The following is a 21,880-nucleotide window of genomic DNA, read 5'->3' as shown; positions in this document are numbered from 1 at the left end:
ATGTTTATTTCTATTTAAACCTAGTGTATATCTCTAGATATTTATCTGTATTGAAGTGCTTACTAGAATGAATCAATGCAATGTGCTGTCCATCTCTGGTTCTTCATGCCTACTTCCTCATTCTGCAGTTAGATGCTAAATAAAAGTGAGTTCATTTTTCCTGTTAAGCATATGATCAGGGAAGATCAAAGCAAAGCCTGAGTTCAGGCTGTGTAATGTTTGGCTAAGCAGACTTTTTTTTTTTTTTTCCCCCTCTGTGTTGAAACTGGGGTAAAGGAAGTTAATTGGCTATAACATTTATTTGCATTATCAATTGGCTGTTCAAAGATCTCCCAAATCAGAAATCAACCCTTTTTGCTACTGTATGGTATGATAACCAAAGGCACCCTTGCCAAATAATCTGACAGGCAGAAATAAGTCACATACCAGCACCTACCTCAATCTGACAGGCTGCTTGGGAATTTTGGGGAGCTCATTTGTGTCACTGGACTTGCAGCTAAGCAGAGCGTACAGCAGGGTAGGGGGCAATGTGCAACAAGAACAAAAGCTGCTTGCACTGCTTCTGTGTTTTTCCACGTACTGCTTTCTCTGAAGAAGGAGTTGGATCCTAACAAAAGCTGGGAACAGGAATTGGATCTGTTGTTGGTCTCCTGCAGTCGGTGGCACGAGGTGATTCAGATGTAAGCACCACGAACCATGCAGTAGGCAGATGACATGGCCCACACATTTGGTATTATTCTAATCTTTGATAGTTAGATTGCTTTAAGACATGACATTTAACATCCCTTCCTACTAATGCTGTTAGCATTAACTGTTATAGCCCTGGATATACTTCCTGTGCAAATAGAAATCTGGTTCCTTCTTAATCTTGCTAAGTTGCTGAGAGCCCAACAGATGTGAGTAATCCTAGCATCATAAGGCAACGTGTATTTTATGGTCAGGAAAAAATGCATTTTGGTCAGCAAATATATTGAAGTTTGAGCTTCCAAAGAGGTGTTATAAACAAGAATGCGTAAAACAGTATATATATTAAGATGAGTGTATAACAACAGCTTATAAAATGAACATTTGGAAGTAACTTACAAATTATCTTTAGAAGTGGAAACAAGAGTGGTAGACATTTTTCAGGCTCCACAAGTATGAACACTGATTCAACCAATTAAGAAAACACCTAGAGGATTGTGAGCAAATAAAGAGCCTTCAAAAGTCACTCTAAATGCAGAAACCTCAAAAAATGGAAACCTCAAAAATTCTTTAAGGAAAATTGTCAGGCAGCATGGTCTACAGACAGGGTTATACTTCCCAGTAAATCCCATCAAACCTTTGAAATCTAATAGAGGTCAGTGGCTAGAACAAAGATAAAAAAGATTGCAGCTAAAATGGCTATCAGAAAGTGGACTGTTGTACTACCGAGAGAGTTAATGCTCCAAGAGCAAGGGGGGTGAAAATCTAGCATCCTATACCATGGATGATCTACAGCTTACACTTCCTGGAAATGCTGGTCTGAGCTGAGCTGGCAGTCGTTCAACCTTTTCTCCTGCTTGTGCAATCACAAGCGGCGGCCAGGCTCTGCTTTGCCTGGTGGGATCTCACACTTGGAGAAGCCAAAGAAGTGTCAGTCTGCCTTGTGCTGCCCATGGGGTAGGGTCTGACTGGTGCTCCCATTGTGAAGAAGAGCCTGTTTGCAGTGTACACTGTGGGCATCCGAAATATGATTGTGTACATGTCCCAGGCTGCACCAAGCAGTCTCCTTCTGGATGCACTGGGGAGGAGCAGTGCAGAGAGAAGGGTGCCTGTATGATATGAAGCACTCCTAGGATCTCTTGGGAGAAAAATAATGCCTCTCCTATAGTAGGAAAGAAAACGTAATGTAAACACTCTTGGTAATTAACACAGCGAACATGTTTTGTAATCCTGTGGTAGGCAAACCCCTGTTGAATTTTTGACATTTGCAAACTGAGAAGTAAGCTAAGGCGCCCGACATCCTCCTGTCACCTCTGCACCACAGTCAAGCATATGCTTAGAAGAGATTGTTCATTTGTATCTTTCTGTACCCAAAGGTAAAAATTTTACTGAGAAAGATGTACAAGAACAGTATATTAAAAATAGAGAAAAAGAGGGGATCTGTGCTGTCTCCCACATACCCTTCAAGAAGCCTACAGTGGTTGAGATCTATGAAAATGGAAGAATTAGAAGCCCAGCCAGATCCAGCCAGAACTCCAGGAGACTGCTATGGCACAGGACTTAAATTTCCCAACAGGAGTAGAGGCACAGTACTTTGCTTATAAATTACAAGCACTAATTTAATGTAACTAGGTCCTGCCACTTAATAAATTACCGTTCATCTGCTGAGCTTCCAGAAGAGTGTATGTGCACTCTCTTATTCCTCGCTGCCTGTTGGATAAAAAATGTGTTAAACTACCTTCACAGAAGTGAAGCTGGTGCGTGTTGGTTGTCAGCTCAGCGAGGAGCTCAGCGAGGAGCATGTGTCCCCTCGGTAACAAGTGGTACCTTGTCAAACCGCTATGAGCTGTTCACAGATCTCAGATTATACAGCGATAGGTGTACATGAAGCCGAAGACAGAGAAAACTTTCTCTGGGCTAAAAACAGTGCAGCTATATTGATCCGGTGCCAGCTGATGATTGAGCCTCCTTCGCTTAGAGAACAGAGATACCTACTTTGGCTTCACAAATTAAAAGGAGTTCAAAAGAAGTGATAACTGCAGACCCTTTTTGTGGCTTCTTTTTGAAGTCTCGGGAAAGCTGGTGAGGAACAAATGGAGAACACTTGGGCTGACTTAGATTAGTTAGGGATGCTCAGATCAGGCAGATAAAAGAAGATCAAAGTTAGCCATCTTGATCTCTCCCAGGTGGAGAAAGTGAGGATGGAACAGGGCAAATGAGTGGGCATCATTCACATGGGCTTTGATGCCCACTGAGACAGTCCTCGGTAAGGTTAACAAGTGAACACTGATGTTGAAATGCTCAGTTGTGTTTGCTAACAGAAACCAGGGATGGTAAATGGGACAGAGAGGTTGAGAGAGACAGTGGGATAGGAGTGACAAGTGGGAATATGTTGAGCTGGTTCTGTTTCTGCTATATATAGGAGGTAGCAGTTATCTTACAGAAGGAAATGTAGAACAAGATGTGCAGATTTGGAGATGATGTGGAACTGACAACCTGAGAAATGCCAGCAGTAAAGGAAATAAGTCGGAGATGCTGAGAAATCTGCCTTATGTTTAGGGTATGAGGAATGAGCAGGCAGTGCAAAGCAAGATGGAGAGACCAGAATATGGTGGTGCGGGCTGTGTTTGTTTGCTGATTCAAAATCTGGATCTTGTTGCGTGGCAGTGGCTGGGAAAACAACAGGGTCGCTCCATAAGTGAGGGAAGGCATTTGAAGGACACATCTGCAAAGAGACAAAAGGAAGAGAAATGACTTCTAGTTTTAAGAGAATAAAGAAATTTGTTAGAGCTGAAGGACAGGTGAGCAAACATCCTTGGAGTCCATAGTTACTTGTGTAGAAATAAGCCGTATGGGCTTTCTGTAGTGGCAATGGTAACTAAAAAAGCAAAGCAGCATGGCACTGAAGCGAGGCAGCAGGTATTGATACCAGAGAAGAGGCTGTGAATGCATTTCAGCTGGCCACAATCTGAAATTGTGTAGCTAATGCTTTCAGTGCTTTCTCTTGGACATGAACATTTTAGGACATTCTCCCTGGCATGCCTACACCAGATCATATATAAAATATCATGTAGACATTGTTCAGCTGGAAAAACAGATAATATTCCCTTGAGGACTTACATGCTGTTTGCATGAATTACATGCCCTGTCATGAAACCACAGGCATACTGTAGTCCTCTGCAGCTCATCCAATCTGAAGTGTATCCAAGGCTTCAGAAGTACAGTTTTCAGAATGGAGAGATTATCACTGGGAAGTGTACAAGCTTCAGTGATGGGCACATGATGCATCCAGCCTACACAGCTCTCCCATTCACACTGTGGGGATTTGGGCTCAGATGCAGGAAACTCCCTTGGAGACTGGGCTGTGGCACTGAGAAGGACAGGAGTGGTCCTGCCACTTGCCTGCAGAGCACAACAGGAAAAAAAAAACAATAATTACTGAGGTGTTGTAAAGTAAAAGGAGAGCACCAGTATAGATAGAAAAAAGGGACAGTGAACCTTGTGTAAGGCTATTTTCATAAAATATTGACTGTGTTCACTTGGATGCTGCCCAGCCATCCTCACAGACAAATACACTCCATTGACACTGATACCTCTGTGCCTCCTACTAAGCTTTTCTCAGGCAAGAAGGGTCATGGCAAAGTGAGACAAAAAGGATTTTATTTTTTATTTTATTTTATTTTTTTTCTGAGCTGAGAAGAACAGTGCTAAGATCAATACAACATGCAACAATCATTGGACATGGCCTAGCAGCAGTGACTGTAGCCTTCATTGCAGCCCTTCTTTGTGCTTCCGAATTGTCTCTGGAAGCACAGGAATGATTTCCTTATTGTTGCAGGAAATACCCACAAAAGTGATACTAATGTAGAAAAACAAACAAACAAAAAATTGAAGTGGTACTGAGGTGTATATGTCACAAATGTGAACTTCTTTCATTCTTCCACAAAAGTATTGTGGTTTTCCATTTTGTGTTTTACATTGGTTCTGTTTGGGTTTATCCCATTTGCTGTCCTCGGAAAGCTCCCCCAGGATGCTGCTCCCCAGCAATGCCACCAGCAAATCAGAGACATGCAATGCTTTCTGCTCAATTAGGAAAAGGAAAACAATCCACGCAATAGCCAGTCTGTTGCTGAGACTGGTGCTGAGTAGTTCATAAGGATGTTCAGGAGCAACTACAACAGGCAGCTACAGAATAATGTCTCCATAAAATGCTTTTCCTCCTAGTCTTTATTATTCAGTGACGCATTAAAGCCCAGATTTATTCCATTTGGACTTATTCAATTTCTTTTCAAAGAGGAAAGCTGCAGCAAACGGTGGGTGTTCTCTTATATATAAACATGAGCTTTTTTGAACTTTCTTTGTCACAGAATGAAATCTTGTAGCAGGGACTTCCACCACACACTGTGCCTGCTGCTGGTGCTGCTCCTCCTTACCTCAAACTCTCTTTGAGAGCCTGTGCTTTTATCTCCTGTCACCTGCTAGCTGTTCTCCGTCTCCAAAATCATAAATAACAGATGGAGATGCACCTTTGTGGGGACTACTCTGCCAAGCAACCCCTTCCTGTGAAGGCTGTCACTCCAGCGACTTCACTAACCAGAGATGGGGCAGTGGCAGCTAGATGGGTAGCAAAATATTCACTTTTCTATAGCCTCTTTTAGGTTTGGGCTGTCCTACTGATTTATGCTGCAAGTGTTGTCTTTATACTCCATATTCACACTCCAGATGCTGGGATCCAGGTGCTGCTTTTGTTCTGCCACTGACCTCTTCTGTGGCCTTAGCTTTACCTCACTGGTTCTTTAATTGTGTTCTTGTAGACTGTGATCCCTCTTTAATGTTTCAATATCTTGACATTGACTTGATGGGGACTTTTAATGTTATAATGTAATTACTAATAATGTAACATAGCAAGCTGAGAAGAATCAAGCAGTTTGGTTACGGCCTTGACTCAAAAACACTTTCTATTCCAATATGGTATAGGAGTTTGCCATCTTTTTGAGAAAAATAGAAAGGGATTTGTAATGTCATGCACTGGAAAAGCTTTCAGAATGCTTACATAAATGCTTTCAATATCACTTCACTCTTCATGCTCCTATAGTCTGACAGTTTTACACAAATCTAGTCCTGTCTAATTTTTTTTTCCTACAAAACAAGCTATTAATAGAAGAAATTTTTGCTGCTCCTCTGCACTAATCATTTGTTTGCACACAAAAATTACTTGCAGACTGTTTTTTTTTTTTTTTTAATTTGATTTCATTTGTTTAAAAAAAAAAATCTAGTTGATTATATAAAAGAAAGAGACCATTGTGCCTTTGCAATGTTATTGACCTGTTTTGCAGAATGATATTGTGCTGTAGCCTCCCAAGTTCTGTAAGCTGTATGTTTGCTTTTTGTTGTTATTCCAATTTTGTCTGCTTATATTACCTTTGCAGAAATATTGCTTAATTTGACTTTCAGCAAGGGAGACTTCACCTTTCCAAAGTATCTTATCTGTATTTTTGCAAAGTTTCTGTTCTAATGCAGTCCATTATTTTCAAAGGCTTTCAACAAGCAGCAGAGAAATATCATTGTGCTCAGACTAGACATGTGAACTGATCAGGAAAATGACCGTTGGGGTTGTATTTGTCCATTTTTGAAGAGTTTGGCAGAGGGGTTTATAGTATAAGAAAATCTCTAAGTTCATCCATGCCTCAGTGATTCACCTTTCACAAAAGCACTGAACTTCTTGTTCAAATGCCTGTGTTCTCCTGCCTTTCATATGAATGCATTGTTACGTGTATCTACAAAGAAGGGAATAAAACAAGACAAGCTGTAGCCTGCAGTCACAGTGATGAGATTATTTTGAACCGTCTTAAAGTTTCTCATGTTAATGACTGGCAAGTAGTTAGGCCTTTTTGTAAGCATGGATTCAATGCTCTGTAATGGCAACTGAGAAACATAATTATTTTCCAAATAAACTCTTAAGACAGAAGAGTTGCAGCCTCTCAGATGTACAGAGTGAGTCTGTCTTTAATTTTAAAAGCCCAGAGAACATACTAATTGTGCAAACTTGTAGTCCCTTGCTAATTATACTTTGTGTTTATATAGCAGCTCTATCTCAAAGCTCTCTCCAAACATTAAGACTGCTAGCACTTCTTTTATGTAGGTATTATTATCCCTGTCATTATCATTATCACATTTTCCATTTTATAGGTGGTAAATGAGCAAAATCACACTGTGAGTCAGTAGCTGAGTGGGGAATAGAATATTGTAGTCCTGACTTTGTCCCTTGCCTTAATTACTCACTAACATGATTGTTATTTGTGGATTGAAGTGATACAGATTGTATTCAGTGTAAAAACTCAACAAATAAGGAGGTTTCTTTTGATCTGTGAGGTCTTTGCTTGCATGCATTTCATACTAATATTTTTCAGCTGTTGGTCTGGCTTTAAGTAGGAGATGCTCTCATCTTCCAATTAAATAAGAATCAATAAATTTAGTTTAATATGATACAATTTGCATAATAGACTGGAACAACTCAAATGAAGCTTAGTCTATCAAGTAATGAAGTATTTATCTTTTTAGGTTGTGTCCTACTCCAGTCATTGTAAAAATCATTATGGAAACCTATGGAGAAATGTACTTCTGTAAAGTTTTTTAAGTGGCAGTAACTCAGCTGTTATTAATTGGGCTTTTTTTTTTTTTTTTTTTTAATGTGAAAATACTGTATGTGATGACTAAATTAAGTTAAAATCGCTCACCAAATAGATTTTTTTTTAAACAGAACAGATTTTAGCTGATAAGAAAGAGGCATCCAAATACATTCATATGAAACGCAGTGTTATAAAATGCCACCTTCATCAACTAGGTGGTTAACATCATTTTCTTGTTTCCTAGGACTGTTTTAATCTGGAAAGGTAATCTAATCACATAGATGGCTCAAATATATGTAATTTCGCTTCAAAACATTCCACTGCCATCATTGTTTCTCTGGTATCAAATGTCATGAGATACAGTAGAAGAAAAAATAATTGTCAGGACTGGTTAGTCAGAAGACCAAAAAGTGCAGTCCTGTGAGAAACTGAAGATGCCCTGGGAACTGAAAGCATGGTTTGCCCCAAAAGATCCATAAGGCACTCTGCAAGACATCATGATTGCATAAGACCCTAGTAAAGGTCAAACCAGCAAAGGGCACTTGACATCACAAGCAAGATTGATACCGCTGAGCAGCTAGTGCCTTGTATGGCCAAGCTCTTTCCTTCCCCTCCTTTCCATTGCACCTTATGCCTACCATCTGCTGGGAACAGTCTTTGGCCTCAACACTACGATGGCACATTGTTTGCAAGGGTGCTTGTTGCCACAGGCCAAAACTGTGCCACAAAGCTTGCTAACGGTGAAGCCTTTGGACACCCAAGCCCTTATCCTTGTCTGTGTGCACTGCTCCTGTGAGTAGGATTGCATCCAGAAAGGATTTCCTGCCTTTTCAAAGAATCACAGAATCACAGAATCACAGAATTTTCTAGGTTGGAAGAGACCTCAAGGTCATCGAGTCCAACCTCCAACCTAACGCTAACAGCCCTCCACTAAACCATATCCCTAAGCTCTACATCTAAATGTCTTTTGAAGACTTCCAAGGATGGTGACTCCACCACTTCCCTGGGCAGCCTGTTCCAATGCCTCACAACCCTTTCAGTGAAGAAGTTCTTCCTAACATCTAGCCTAAAACTCCCCTGGCTCAACTTAAACCCATTCCCCCTCGTCCTGTCACCAGGCACGTGGGAGAACAGGCCAACCCCCACCTCGCTACAGCCTCCCTTGAGGTACCTAAAAAGAGCGATAAGGTCGCCCCTGAGCCTCCTCTTCTCCAGGCTGCTAGTTATAGTCTTGCAAAGTAAATTCTAATCTCTGACTTTATCTTAGTTGTTACACTCTTAAACAGGGCATTCATGTTAGAAGTGGTTGTCTGCCCTCCACCCCCCCCCTTTTATTTTTTATTTTTTGTCCAGCTCTCTCGGACTTTTCCTATATTTTTCATCCAATAGCTGTTTAATCTATAATACATAAATGGCCTTTTGAACATGGACCAGAACCCAGGTTTTGCTTTCAAGGTGCATTTCTAAACAGCCAGGCTTACGATCCATATTCCTTGCCAAATTTTCTGTGCAGTGTGCTTGGCTTCTCTAGCCTTTCTGTGGTACTTCGTTTTCCTAGTCATCATATTAGGGGTGCAAGTAGTTACTGCTGCCTTATACAGCTCTGTTCAGGGGGTTAAGCACTGAAAGTTAGGAAGCTCAATCCTTTACTGAGCCAAATATTTTCTTTGTTTTTTCAGCCTCCTGCCTGTTCTGAGGGTGGCAGAAATATTTGGTATCTACCCCAAGTGTTACCATGAAGACATACTTCCAACTTTTCTGATGAACAGTGACCCTTGTCCTGCCAAATTCTCTGGTTGCTATTGGATAGTGAAAGTTCCTGCTTTTAAACAGTCCTCATCCCTTCTATGTAATTCAGTCACTTACTCCTTTTCCAGAGTGCCCCATTCCCAGCCTCTTGCCAGCTTAAGACTGTGACCCCCGACTAGATTTAAGGTATTTAAAAATTCCTTCCTGTTTACTAGATCCTAACCTTATGGATAGAATGAGACTTTATTAACTTCAGAGTTAATATTTTGATGCAGATGTTCCATTCTGATAATTTCCTTATCAACAATTGGTATCTTATGTTTCTGTGTGAACACTGTACATATCCATACAAGACTTGAGAGTAGTCACTCTGAAATACTTACTGCTTGCTGAGAAGTCAAATAATGATACTCCAAGCATGTTTAGGAATAGAAGATTTCCCTTTTCTTTCTCTTCTCCTTCTTTTTCTCCTGTTCTTCCTTCTTCTTTTAAATAATACATTTCTGGATGCCTTTGTCTTTTCTTTAGCTACAGTGCAAAAATCATATCCCCTACCAGAGGTCTGCTTGCCTACAGGTACAAAATTCAGTTCTTAGTGAATCATTTTAGAAATCAATACTTCCTTTAAAGGCTGTGGGACTGGCACTGTTTAACATCTTTGTTGGCGACATGGACAGTGGGATCAAGTGCATCCTCAGCAAGTTTGCCAATGACCCCAAGCTGTGTGGTGTTGCTGACATGCCTAAGGGAAGGGTTGTCATCCAGAGGGACCTGGACAGGCCTGAGAGGTGGGCCTGTGTGAACCTCATGAAGTTCAACAAGGCCAAGTGCAAGGCCCTACACCTGGATCAGAGCAATCCCAAGCACAAATACAGGCTGGGCCAGTCCTTCTGTGGAGAAGGAGAAGCAGGTGAAGAGCTCAACATGAGCCGGCAATGTGTGCTTGCAGCCCAGAAAGCCACCTGTACCCTGGGCTGCACCAAAAGCAGCGAGGCCAGCAGGGCAATGGAGGGGATTGTCCCCCTCTGCTCTGCTCTTGTGAGACCCCAGCTTCCTTCCTTCCTTCCTTCCTTCCTTCCTTCCTTCCTTCCTTCCTTCCTTCCTTCCTTCCTTCCTTCCTTCCTTCCTTCCTTCCTTCCTTCCTTCCTTCCTTCCTTCCTTCCTTCCTTCCTTCCTTCCTTCCTTCCTTCCTTCCTTCCTTCCTTCCCCCCTTTCTTTTTTTTTCCTAGAAAAGAGTGAACACAATACCAATTCCTATTCTATTTCATCTCTGTTTCTACATTTGCTCTCATTAGGCAGACATTCTGTTCTTGTAGTACTGTCCCTGAGAGTTTATGATGTATAGTATTTCTATCTTTAACACACACTTTGTAGTGAATGTCCAACTCTTTTCAAACTAGTGGAGTAAATATGACAGGCTGGAAAGGACCCCACAGCACTGAAAGTGGCAGGTGACATAAAACTACTATAGCATTTCTCTCTCTCTTTTTTTTTTCATACTATCACAGAATTTACAGAATTTTTAAATGTGTGTTCTCATAGGAATTGCATCTTGCTCTAACCAGACCAGCTAAACTGCATTAGTATCATGTCCTTACAGGCCTGTGAGTGAAATGACAGGTGATGGTTTTATGTTCTATAATTTTCTGTTACGTAGTTCCAATTTCTTGTAATCTCCTACTGTTATGTTTTGCTCCGCAAATGATAGCTATTTACTGTCATGTCTGCGCTGTATATCCCATGTTCCACCTGCACTTTTTTATTCTATAAATTATATTCTCATGTTCATTTTTTGTCTATTCACTTAATTTCTGTTCTGTAGACTGTCTTCCTGTTTGCTTACCGAGCTTTTCTTTTTCACATTGATGCTCTACCAATGTGACCCACAAAGACGGTGAGGGGTAGGTTAGCTGAACTATACTCCTGGGTCCTTCAAGGCAAGCAAAAATATTTGCACCATGTCCTGATGCTCTGCAGTAAGCAATGATTTAGAGACCTAATTTTTACTTTTGAGCCATGAAGGTCAGAAGAAATAGGAAACAGTGCTAATCGCAGAGAATATATACATAGGATTCCTCCCGGTTCTATAATCTACAGGCACTTCTTATCTAAGTACGCAGAGAAAAGTTATGGCATCAATACTTTCTTTGAGTATGTGCAAAACAGCTAAAATGTCTCCTGCTCTAAAGCAAGGACATTGCCACATCCAAATATCTTCTTGCACAGCTTTTAAAAAGCCAGTCATTCTTGTTGAATGTTTATTACATTGATATTTTCTCCTTATTTCCACATGCTGCTGTGGTGTTTTTCGTTTTTTCTTCTTTTTTTTTTTTTTTTCTTTTTCTTTTTCTTTTTTTTTTCATTCTTTTAAATCATTATTATTGTTATTATTTTAGAGAGAGCTTAATGCTCTCTCAGAGCATCTCCTGATAAAAATCAGATAATTCAGTTGCTTTCTCAAAGTGTTTTTAGTCTAATTTCAGACATGACATGGCAAAGAGTATTACAAAACTTAGCAGAAGGAGACAGAGAGAAGAGAAAAAAAAGAGTGCAGTAATAAGAGATTACATGGTTCTCCAGTAAAGCCTAATATACTCTCTGGTGAAGCAAGCCAACTTTAAAATGAAAACACAGTAAACAGCTGCTTTCTTGTGATATCACTGGGAAAATAAATGCTTCTAAGGGGAATGATATTATTTTTGTAAAAATGGATTATTCACAAGCACATCCTGCATGATATCAGGTAAATGCCAGGAATAACAAAGTGAAAACCTCGAGCTTCTCTGTCCATGTGTCAGAGGCTTTTTCCTTTTAATAGCCACTGGTATCGTCAGTCAGAAGATGGGGTCCCTTTGCCATGGACAAGACCATCCCTTCTGCAGCTGGAGCAGCTCCATTTGCTGTGGAAATGCCATTTGCTCTTTTGGAAGAAGTGCCTGCAAGGGGCTGTTGCTGAAAGGTGCTTGACCCAATCCCACGAGCAATTAGTGACTTCTTTAGTTCAATATTTTCTGTGGGCAGTTGCTTGTATCCTGGGTTGGATTTGACTGCAGGGCATGGCACTTTGCAGAATAAGACTTTAAGATCCTAGTTTAGAAACTATCGACATACGGAAATTCTGCACTTAACAAGTTTGGGGGTGGTACTGTCATTAAAAATTAATATTCCTTCTCCCTTTTTCCAAATTGCACTCTTGGAAGAAAAAAAAAAAAAAAAAGAAGCAGTATAAATCTAGTAGAAAAATTTTTATGATTAAATAAAATTTTTAAAACGAATTCAAAGTTCTGTAAGAAGAATGGTGCAGAGGATGGCTGCTTATTAACATCCTGGCTACAAGCAGTGTGATAGACATGTTGAAAGCATAGGATTGTTCATAATGGATTTAAAGTACACAACAACAGGAGGAAAATGTATTTCCAGCAGTTGTTACCTGGATTTCTTTTACTATACTGATAGGGAGAATATAGGGATAAAACCAGTGGTTTCTTGGGTACTTAAGGCCCAGGAGATGAGAACAGAGCAGAATAATAACGAATACCACCAACTTCCTGCTCACACAGTGGTTGAAGGAAAAAAAAGAAAAACAAAACAAAAAAAAAGAAAAAAGGCAAAAAAAAAAAAGAAAAAAAAAGAAAAAAAAAAAAAAAAAGAAAGAAAAGAAAAGAGAGAGATTATAAAAGGCCCTGAGCAAAATGTGAGCTATATACTTGACTGGAGAACACCACAGTAAGCCTGGGGTTGACTGAGCATGGATTTTTTTTCTGGTAGAGCTGGAGGTAAATGGCTTTGTCATCCATTACACTTTTCCAGCTTTCTTAGATTTCCTGGCTGGAATGAAGCCAGGGTGTGATGGGGAGCAGGAGGCTTGTTGTGTGCGTGGAATGAGCAAGAAAACCTCAGCCCGAGCCCCGTGCTGCTGAGCCCTGCTCTAGCCGGGAGATGAAAGATGTGAATTCAAGCCCCTTCCCTCCTGCATGTGGGCAATAGCTGTCGGACTGGGGGCTGTCCCCTCCACAACACCTCTGTGTCTCTGAGTCTCTGGAGGGATCACAAGAGCATCGGTCAGAACCACTCTCTTCCTGGGCCATGGGATGACCTGTGGGAGGTGTGTTTTTAACTTCTCTCTCTTCCCTTTAATCCAACCTGACTACCAGCCTGAGGAGGTTCCCCCTTGCACCCACTGGTGTGATGGGGAAGTGTCCTAGATCAAGCAATGCAGACACAGCACCGAGGCTGTACAAAACCGCCAAACCCATGGGCTGGAATTTGTCTGAACAAAGGGTTTATCCCATATTAAAAGCTGGAGTGAATGATGTGATAGATTCTCTTCTAAATGCTTTCAAACTGTGCTAAGGGAAGAAGGTGAGGGGCTGTTAACATGAACTTGGATTTAAATTGACCATTGCTTAAACCTCTTCCCAGGTGAACCAAGGAATACATGTTTCTTTTTTCTCTCTCAGTGATCACCACTGGAGTGGTCACTTTATATTTTGCCAGCCAGTAGCCATTTTCTCCGTTTAAAAAGTATAATTAAATTCTGCACCTCTGAATTCCCTGAAAACTCTGTAAACTATTAAGAAGAGCAAAAAGATTAAATCTGAAAGGTCATTACTCTGAAGGGGCCTTTCTAAAATGTATTGTCTAATGAAAAAATAAATAGCGTTTTTAATGTGCTGTTACAGATAAAATCCTGCCTTTCTTTCCTCTTTGTATTAATTTTACCCAGATCAGCAACTCATTAGTAGATGTACGTATGCTGCAGCTTAAGAAGCCTGTTGTCATAATTAAACTGAAGACCCGTGTGTTCTGTCAGGCATGTCCAATGTTGTCTATTTATTGTAAAAAACCTTCATAGTCTGAGCCCATGTTCTGCTCCTGCTGCCATTTAACACCCTGCTGAATTCAGCAAAAGCTTAGTAACCTTCCCCAGTCTGCATCACATGCATCCTTTCATTTTCTCACTGTCCCATGTGGTAGATTTCTCCTTTACCAGAAAAAGAAAAGAATATTTTTCTAAAGTAAGAACAGAAAATGAATATGTAAAATTGTCCCTAAGCTTCATAAGGAATCATCTCTTGAGAATGAAGCAATTGTAAGCCTGCATCACCCAGACTACCCTCTTCTAGAAGGCATGGGGGAAAGAAAGAAAAAGAATACCTGCTTTTGAGCTGGGTAACCTGGGAACCAGCACTGTCAGTCACAGTTAAACTATTTCCAATCAAATATCTCTCAAGGACACATAATGTTTTTGTGAGATAAACATTTGCAACGTGCAGGATATTAGCTGACCTACCATTGCTCATGAAATACAAATCTATTTTATTTTGTTTTTAAAATTCCTTCTATTTACAGCACCATTCTTTCAGACTGTGTCTAAATCACTGGGCTTCACCTATAGTAGTGGGAGTATGGAAGGACCTAAAGACTTCTGTACAGATGGCCCTTATCCCGTGGGGAGACTGCAAATTAATATGAGGGTCATTGGCATTCATCAGGTACTTGGTCTGTCTGGCAAATGATGACATCAATCTTAGTGCAAAAGGGATCATGCATTATTCTATATGTAATCAACTGCTAAATTTAAACAGTGAGGGGACAATAAATTTTTTTTCAGGAAGGGTCATTAATAGCCAAGGGCCTGAGCCATCAAACCTTTACTTACATGAGTGGTTTTTGCCCTTACAGGTTATCTCATTAGGCTCCTGCCTTGGCAAAAGAGGGCTGTGTAATACAGGGTCTGAGGAATTAGCATCTGAAGGAACAACTTCCCTAATTAACAGATTAAAAAATATCCATGTACAAAAGTCTGTTTGGGAGATTTGCAAACATGTATGCTGTCTGCTTCTTACCAATGTGAATCCAGAGAAAACTGGAAGTTACAAAGGTTGTAATGAATATAAACATAATTGTAAAAAACAAAAACTAAATACAATATTGTAGCTCACACAGTAGCCAGTCCTACGTGAACAAGAAATCTGACCTCCATAAATGCCATAATGTGTATATACTATGGGGAAATTCACTATAACTAACGAGCAATTTGTTCTTGAAAGAGGGTACTCATATTCTTTATTTTTGTGATAAATAAAGGGAAGGGCTTTTCATGACCACATTATGTATTGGACATGCATGCTCTTCTGTATGTTTATATTCAAATCCAATTGTATCAGTTAATCAGAAGAGTGGAACAATGCACAGCTACTTGTCCATAACAATATAGATTTTTCCCCTGATTTCTGAAACTCACCATATTCTGATCATGGGTATTTAAATCTATAAACTTTGACTGGCTGGCAGCCAGTGTGAGCCAGAATGCCAAGGTATATATAATGACAGTTCAGTTATTTCCCCTCTTCTCTACAATGCTTCTCTTCTGACTATCTCTCTCATTAAAAATTGTAAAATTAGTTGCCAGACAGAGCAAGAGCTAACTCTGCTTTTCAATTCTTTAGCTGAAGCAGAAATATTCTAAAATGGTACGTGAGCACAGACAGCAAAGGGTCTGTGACAGCAGAGAGAGAGCTGAACATCTGCTGAGGTTTCGATGCTCTCTGCCCTTCTCCAGTCCCTGGGCCCAACTTTCACCCCTTGCAGTTTCACAAAACCCTATGACTTACAGTAATTAGCACACCAATACACAAGATACTTGAATTTTCACTATCTGATAATCCTGAAAGCCAGGAATAATGAGAGTAGCATTCTGAAAGTAAGTAAAATTTTCACAAAATATTCTGGGGATTTCAGCCCAAGTGGTCTGGGTGAAAGTGGGTTAATGTGGACTGGGCAGGAGAGAGGAAACTGGGGCAGGAGAGATGAAGAGGCAGTTTGAGACACAGTAGGCAAATGGTCACTTGGTGAAAGACAGCAGATGAAATGAATACACAGCTGATTTTAAATGTATTTTAAGCAATTTAACTTTCAGTACTACTGTGTTACCTGTTGACAATTGAAACCGGAAGATAAGATTAAATATTTTACTGCTATATGTAACTAGATCTATCTATTAATTTTGTAATAACCATATCCTGAATTAGTAAATTCTTTGGCTTTGAAGTTTATTCAATTCACAATTTGGTTATTGTTGCCATAAATAGAGCTAACATCCTAAGATGTCTTTATACCTACATTAAAGCTGCCAATGCTATTTTCTGTAAAAAAGGCCTTTCCTTTCCTTTCCTTTCCTTTCCTTTCCTTTCCTTTCCTTTCCTTTCCTTTCCTTTCCTTTCCTTTCCTTTCCTTTCCTTTCCTTTCCTTTCCTTTCCTTTCCTTTCCTTTCCTTTCCTTTCCTTTCCTTTCCTTTCCTTTCCTTTCCTTTCCTTTCCTTTCCTTTCCTTTCCTTTCCTTTCCTTTCCTTTCCTTTCCTTTCCTTTCCTTTCCCTTCCCTTCCCTTAGCAGCCCTGGCCACGGGGCCGAGAATTCATCTTGGCAGAGGAAATCCCAAGTTGCAGACCCTTTGCTTGGGTCTACCCCAACTGTACTGAGCAGTTTGTGCCCTGCAGCCTAAATCTTTCTCAGGAACCATCAAAGAGTTAATGGTGACTGACCAAATTTCGCAAATCATGTGTTTACCAGAGGCAAAAGCACTACAGAAGAACTCCACAGGGAAACCACGAAGCACGTAAACGGACGGCCTATCAGCTACATCCCGACTCTGAGACCACTCCTGGGCTGTCAGGGCCAAAGGGTCTTTGTTCCTGAATGGTGTTTTTTTCTGAAGTCACGTCAGAGCTGATCTCCTACAGATCTTCCTCCAGGCTTCTCGGGTGCCTCCAGGCCAGCAGAGCAGACCAACACTTTCTGTCTTCCCTAAAAGTCCTGCTACATGCAGTAGGGCCATACAGCACCTCTGCCCTAGCTCCCAGGGCAGCACTGAGGGAACCTCCTGGGCCACCAGGCCTGGCCCTATGCCGTCACACCCAGCCCATCATTCCACTGCTTCTGGACATTTGAGGAGCATCGCCCTATTTCTTTTTTTGCCCCGTTATCTCTACAGAAAGCATTGTTCAGATCTCTTGTGTTCGGAAATGGTGAGGGGCCTGGAGAACAAGTCCTACGAGGAGAGGCTGAGGGAGCTGGGTTTGTTCAGCCTGGAGAAAAGGAGGCTCAGGGGTGACCTTATCGCTCTTTACAGATACCTTAAAGGAGGCTGTAGCGAGGTGGGGGTTGGTCTGTTCTCCCACCTGCCTGGTGACAGGACGAGAGGGAATGGGCTTAAGTTGAGCCAGGGGAGTTTTAGGTTAGATGTTAGGAAGAACTTCTTTACTGAGAGGGTTGTGAGGCATTGGAACAGGCTGCCCAGGGAAGTGGTGGAGTCACCATCCCTGGAAGTCTTCAAAAGACGTTTAGATGTAGAGCTTAGGGAAATGGTTTAGTGGGGACTGCTAGCGTTAGGTCAGAGGGTGGACTCCGTGATCTTGGAGGTCTCTTCCAACCTGGATGATTCTGTGATTCTGTGAAATCAGCCAGATTTTAGCTGGAAGTGCTCTCAGGCTGTTCATGTCCGGATGCTCCTGGAGAAGACACCTGCGGCTGTGGGAGGGCAACTTTCACATCACTACGGCTGGGTGCGGCGGTGCTCAGATCCTTCCTCGGGGGACCAGGGATGGGATGGGATGGGATGGGGGTGGGATAGGGGAGCTGGAAGTGGGAAGGGGGCACCAGGATTGGGATGGGGATGGGATGGGGATAGGATGGGGGACTGGAAGTGGGGTGGGGGTGGGATGGGGAGGCTGGGAGTGGGATGGGGATGGAATAGGGGGGCCGGGGGTGGGCTGGGGGTGGGATGGGGATGACACAGGGGGGCCGGGGGTGGGGTGGGGATGGGGGCAGGGGGTGGGCGGCCCCACCCTGACGTCAGCGGCCGGGGCGGTGCCAGGCTGCGGGCGGCGCTCCCCGAAGCGGCGGCGGCTCCGCTCCGCTCCGCTCCGCAACCGCTCCGCACCGCTCGGCGCTGCCGCAGCCCCCCCAGCGCCCGCCGCCGCCGGGCCGCCCCCCGGCCGCCTCCTCCGGCGCAGGTAAGGGGCTGGGGGGCGGGCGGCGGGGCTGGCTGCCCCCCGTCCCAGTGCCAGGGGTGGGGGGGATCGGGGCAGGGTGGGCGCTGATGTGTCCGGCTCCCCCTTCGCAGGCTGCTCTGGGGCTCGAGGGCGAGCGAGAGGCAGAGCCGGCAGCACCCCGGGCATCGGCAGCGAGCGCCCGGCCGGCCGCAGCAGCCCGGCAGCGGCTGGAAATTTCGGCGTCTTCAGAGAGGGGAGGGAGATCCTCGTCTTTGCGAAGCCTCCTCAATGAGTGCCAAGCTCTCCAAGGAGTTGAGGCTGTCCCTGCCGCCTTGCCTCCTGAACAGGACGTCTGCCGCCTTGAACGCCAGCAGCACCTGCATCGCGCAAGTGGGTCAGCTCTTCCAGTCCTTCTCGTCCACCCTGGTTTTAATCGTCCTGGTCACCCTCATCTTCTGCCTGATCCTCCTCTCCCTCACCACCTTCCACGTCCACAAGAGGAAGATGAAGAAGCGGAAGATGCAAAAGGCTCAGGAGGAGTACGAAAGGGACCACTGCACCCGCAGCAGCAGTAGCGGCAGCCGGCAGCACCCCGGGACAGGGGCGCGGGGAGAGGCGCCCCAAGGAAGAGACAGCCGCCTGGGAAGACCCCCCCAGGACTCGGAGATCCAGCGCCCCTCTCCCTCGGCAGCCCCCAGCTCCCAGCAGCCACGGGCTTCTTTGGACACAGCTGGCGCGGGGCTCTTGCAGACGGTGATTTTGTCATGATGGTTTGGGGGAGACCTCGCGACGGCGCTGGTTGGTGTTTGTAAATACCTGAGTGATTATTCTTGTCCCCGAAGAAGAAGAAAAAAACGTTGCTAATTCAGACGAACAAACGAGCCCCCGATCCAAGCGCATGACAGATCACATTGCGTTTCTCATTGACTGTGTGCAAGGAAAGGATGCGTCTTTTTACTGGAGAAGGAGCTGCACTCAGCTGCCACACACCATCGTCCACCTGGAGGAGAGGGTCAGGGGTGGGGGTCCCTTTTCCCCGGACGTCGTTACCCCGAGGACCGGGGCAATCCCACTCTCCTGGGCTCCCCCTGCTCCCTCTGTCACCATTGCATGGCGTGGTTGGGGCGCGGGTGAGGGGTGCAGGGGGTGAGGCAGGTCTGGCGGGCACCTCGGGACCCCCCGTCCCCTCGGAGCAGGGTGACAGCCCACCGTGGTCTCTCCTTCTGTGCCAGGACCTTTGCCCCTGTCCCACCCCTCTCACTCCTTTCCAGGACTGGATATTGTTTCGTGTAGAAATGTCCACCCCCAATTGGGCGTTAGAAAACTGCGGGCACCCCACGGCCCCGTCCCCCAGCTGCAGCGCTGAGCCCCCCGCCGTCCACCCAGCAGGATGGGCAGAGCAGAGCAGAGCCTTCCTCTCCCCTCAGCATCCCTCATCTTCAAACACCCCCGTGACACAGACCCCGAAACCCGGCACCGTTCTGTGTGGCTGTGCGAGGCGGTGCGCCCCGAGGGAGGGTGGCCTTGTCCCTCCTGGTGGTCCCCAAAGAAACCCGCTTCTGCACCAGGCACCCCGCTCCGACTGCGCTGCGTTCACAGCTTCACCTCCCGGCAAGGAATCCTGCAGCAGAACGGGGCTGACTCCTACTTTTTTTTTTGGCTGATATGTATCTTTATCCCTCCTAACCCAGTAGGCAGTTAAGGATGCGCAACACTTAATTTTCCCCCTTTTGGGGAGCAAACCATGCGGTTGCGAAAAATGTCAGCTCGGAAACCCCGGCAATTGTTTATTTCAGAAGTGGCTGGTGTGGTTTCTCCTGAGCACACACCAGCAGAGTTCTGTGTGTGGCAGGCAGGTGTGAGGGGCTGCTGGTGATGTGCGTGCTGGAGGAACCCCGGTACAGCGAATGCGGCTTTGCTCAGTGATTAAATCCGTGCCCGTCCCTTGGAGGTGCCTTAGCAGAGTGCCGTGTCCAAACTTTGAGACATCTCGTGTGGTATCACAGCAGAGGCAGCCCTCTACTGTGCAGATTAGCATCTAAAAAAATACAGCAAAGGAAAAGTAATCCCGAGGGATTTCTTTTCTTTTTTTCCTTTCCTATCCCGGCATTCAAAGTGGTGCGAGGAGATAGTAGTCCACAGTTCTTACTGTTTTGTCCCCACTCTGCTGTACTCTGCCTCCCGGTGTGGCTGCTGGGCTGGAAAACCCTGGGCACAGGCGGGGAGTGAATGCTGCTCACCGAGGTAAAAGGAGGGAGGAGGGCGGCAGAAGCACTCCCTAATCCTTCGACAGCGCCAAAACGTGGAGGTTTCAGGGCAGCGCCTCTGTTACCCCGTTTTACCCCTTCCTGATCTTGCCTGGCCTGACGGGCAATGACCGCTGGGTTTGGATCCGTGTGTCCGGCGCTGTGGGCAGGTGCTGTAGCATCCCGCTCGCTCAAGGAGCTGCTCCGCCAGCCGAGGTTAGTGCGGGGACGTGCCTGGAGCCCACCGGGTTTCACGCTGCGGCACGGCCGCACCAGTGGCCGATGCTCCCCGGCAGCTGGTGCCACCAGATGCTGATGGCTCCTGCGTCGTTGCTGGGCGAGGAAAACGGGCTTTTGTTTTGTTTCCCCTAATAAAGGATGCATGAACTTTTGTGTTTAACCTCCTTATGCAACTGCAGCACGGTATTGCACCACAGGGAATAGATTTAGGACAATGAAGAGAGTTCAGTGAGCAGTAACGGAGCTTCCTGGTCGTTGATCTCCACTAAATAGAGAGATATTACTTTCCCCCTTTATTTTGTGCCTTTTCTTATAAAACCAGTGTATAATTTCGAGTTTTATAAAAGCAATAAGATGTTCCAGATCACTCCAGTGCATTTCTGGTTGATGGTTCCACTTCTTTAGTGTCTGAAGTCAGATACTCTTCCTTCTGCCTTATGCACTCAAGGCATGCAATAATTCCCCAGAAGTGTACTGCTTGTCACATCTCATTGCAGTTATAAAATTGCCCTATTTTTGAAGAAAAAAATAAAAAAAGAAGGATGGAGATATATATATATCTTTATATATATTACGAATATATAGGTATATATATTATTTATATTATCTCATGACACTAAAAAGTAGTTGCAAAAAAATGTAACTAGAGTTAAAATGTTATCATGTAAACCTCTATCCTCTGTTAATTAGCTTTGATTTATTATTTTAATATCTCTGTATTTATGTAAATCTATGTAAATTATGTGGTCTATAAGTAAAATTTCATACTGACTTTAATTTTCTCAGAACTGTGAGCTTCTTGTGGTGTCATTTAAGGTTTTGCATTTCTAAAGTTAAGTTACACAAGATGCGAGAAGTTATAAATTCCTTTTATCACACAGGAATACTGCAATAAGGTTCATGCGTTCTCCCAGTACACGGCCCTACCTTGAAGTATTGTAAGCCTATGAGGTTTAATTGAACGGTCTCAGGAGATCCAGTTGATACAAGCAGGACACGTAGGCTTTCATTTTCATGAAACAATAAGCAATCTAGGGAATAAATGTGGATTTTTAAAACAGAGTTTATGCTTGGAGGTTCTGTCAAATCAATTGCTTCAAAACCCTACAGCTACAGCTAAACTTCTGCAGTTAGCATTCAGTATTAATAAGGCTGATGCTTCTTCCCTTTCCCCCTCCTTCTTAAACTAGAAAAGTGTAGGAAATTGTTCATATTTCTAAAGCATACATTTTCAGCTAACTGTGAAACTGCCCAAAGGGTTTTGAATCTACATATTTTATGCAAGTGTAATATCTATGTATCTGTATCCATATACTTAAATATTTTTGTGTAACCTTTT

General features: G+C 43.7%; 1 protein-coding gene across 1 annotated transcript; it reads left to right on the top strand.

Moving 5' to 3' along the window:
• The first annotated feature begins 18,300 nt into the window (after positions 1-18,300).
• Positions 18,301-21,103, top strand: C1H11orf87 (chromosome 1 C11orf87 homolog). The gene has a single exon (XM_032208220.1). It carries the CDS (start codon positions 18,344-18,346, stop codon positions 18,821-18,823), a length of 480 nt encoding a protein of 159 aa, XP_032064111.1. The 5' UTR covers positions 18,301-18,343; the 3' UTR covers positions 18,824-21,103.
• Positions 21,104-21,880: the final 777 nt, after the last annotated feature.

The sequence above is a fragment of the Aythya fuligula genome, chromosome 1 (genome assembly GCF_009819795.1).
Source record: "Aythya fuligula isolate bAytFul2 chromosome 1, bAytFul2.pri, whole genome shotgun sequence".
NCBI classification, from domain to species: domain Eukaryota; kingdom Metazoa; phylum Chordata; class Aves; order Anseriformes; family Anatidae; genus Aythya; species Aythya fuligula.
The sequence above is the reverse complement of the archived record's forward strand: the minus strand, read 5'-3'. Positions and strand labels throughout refer to the sequence as shown.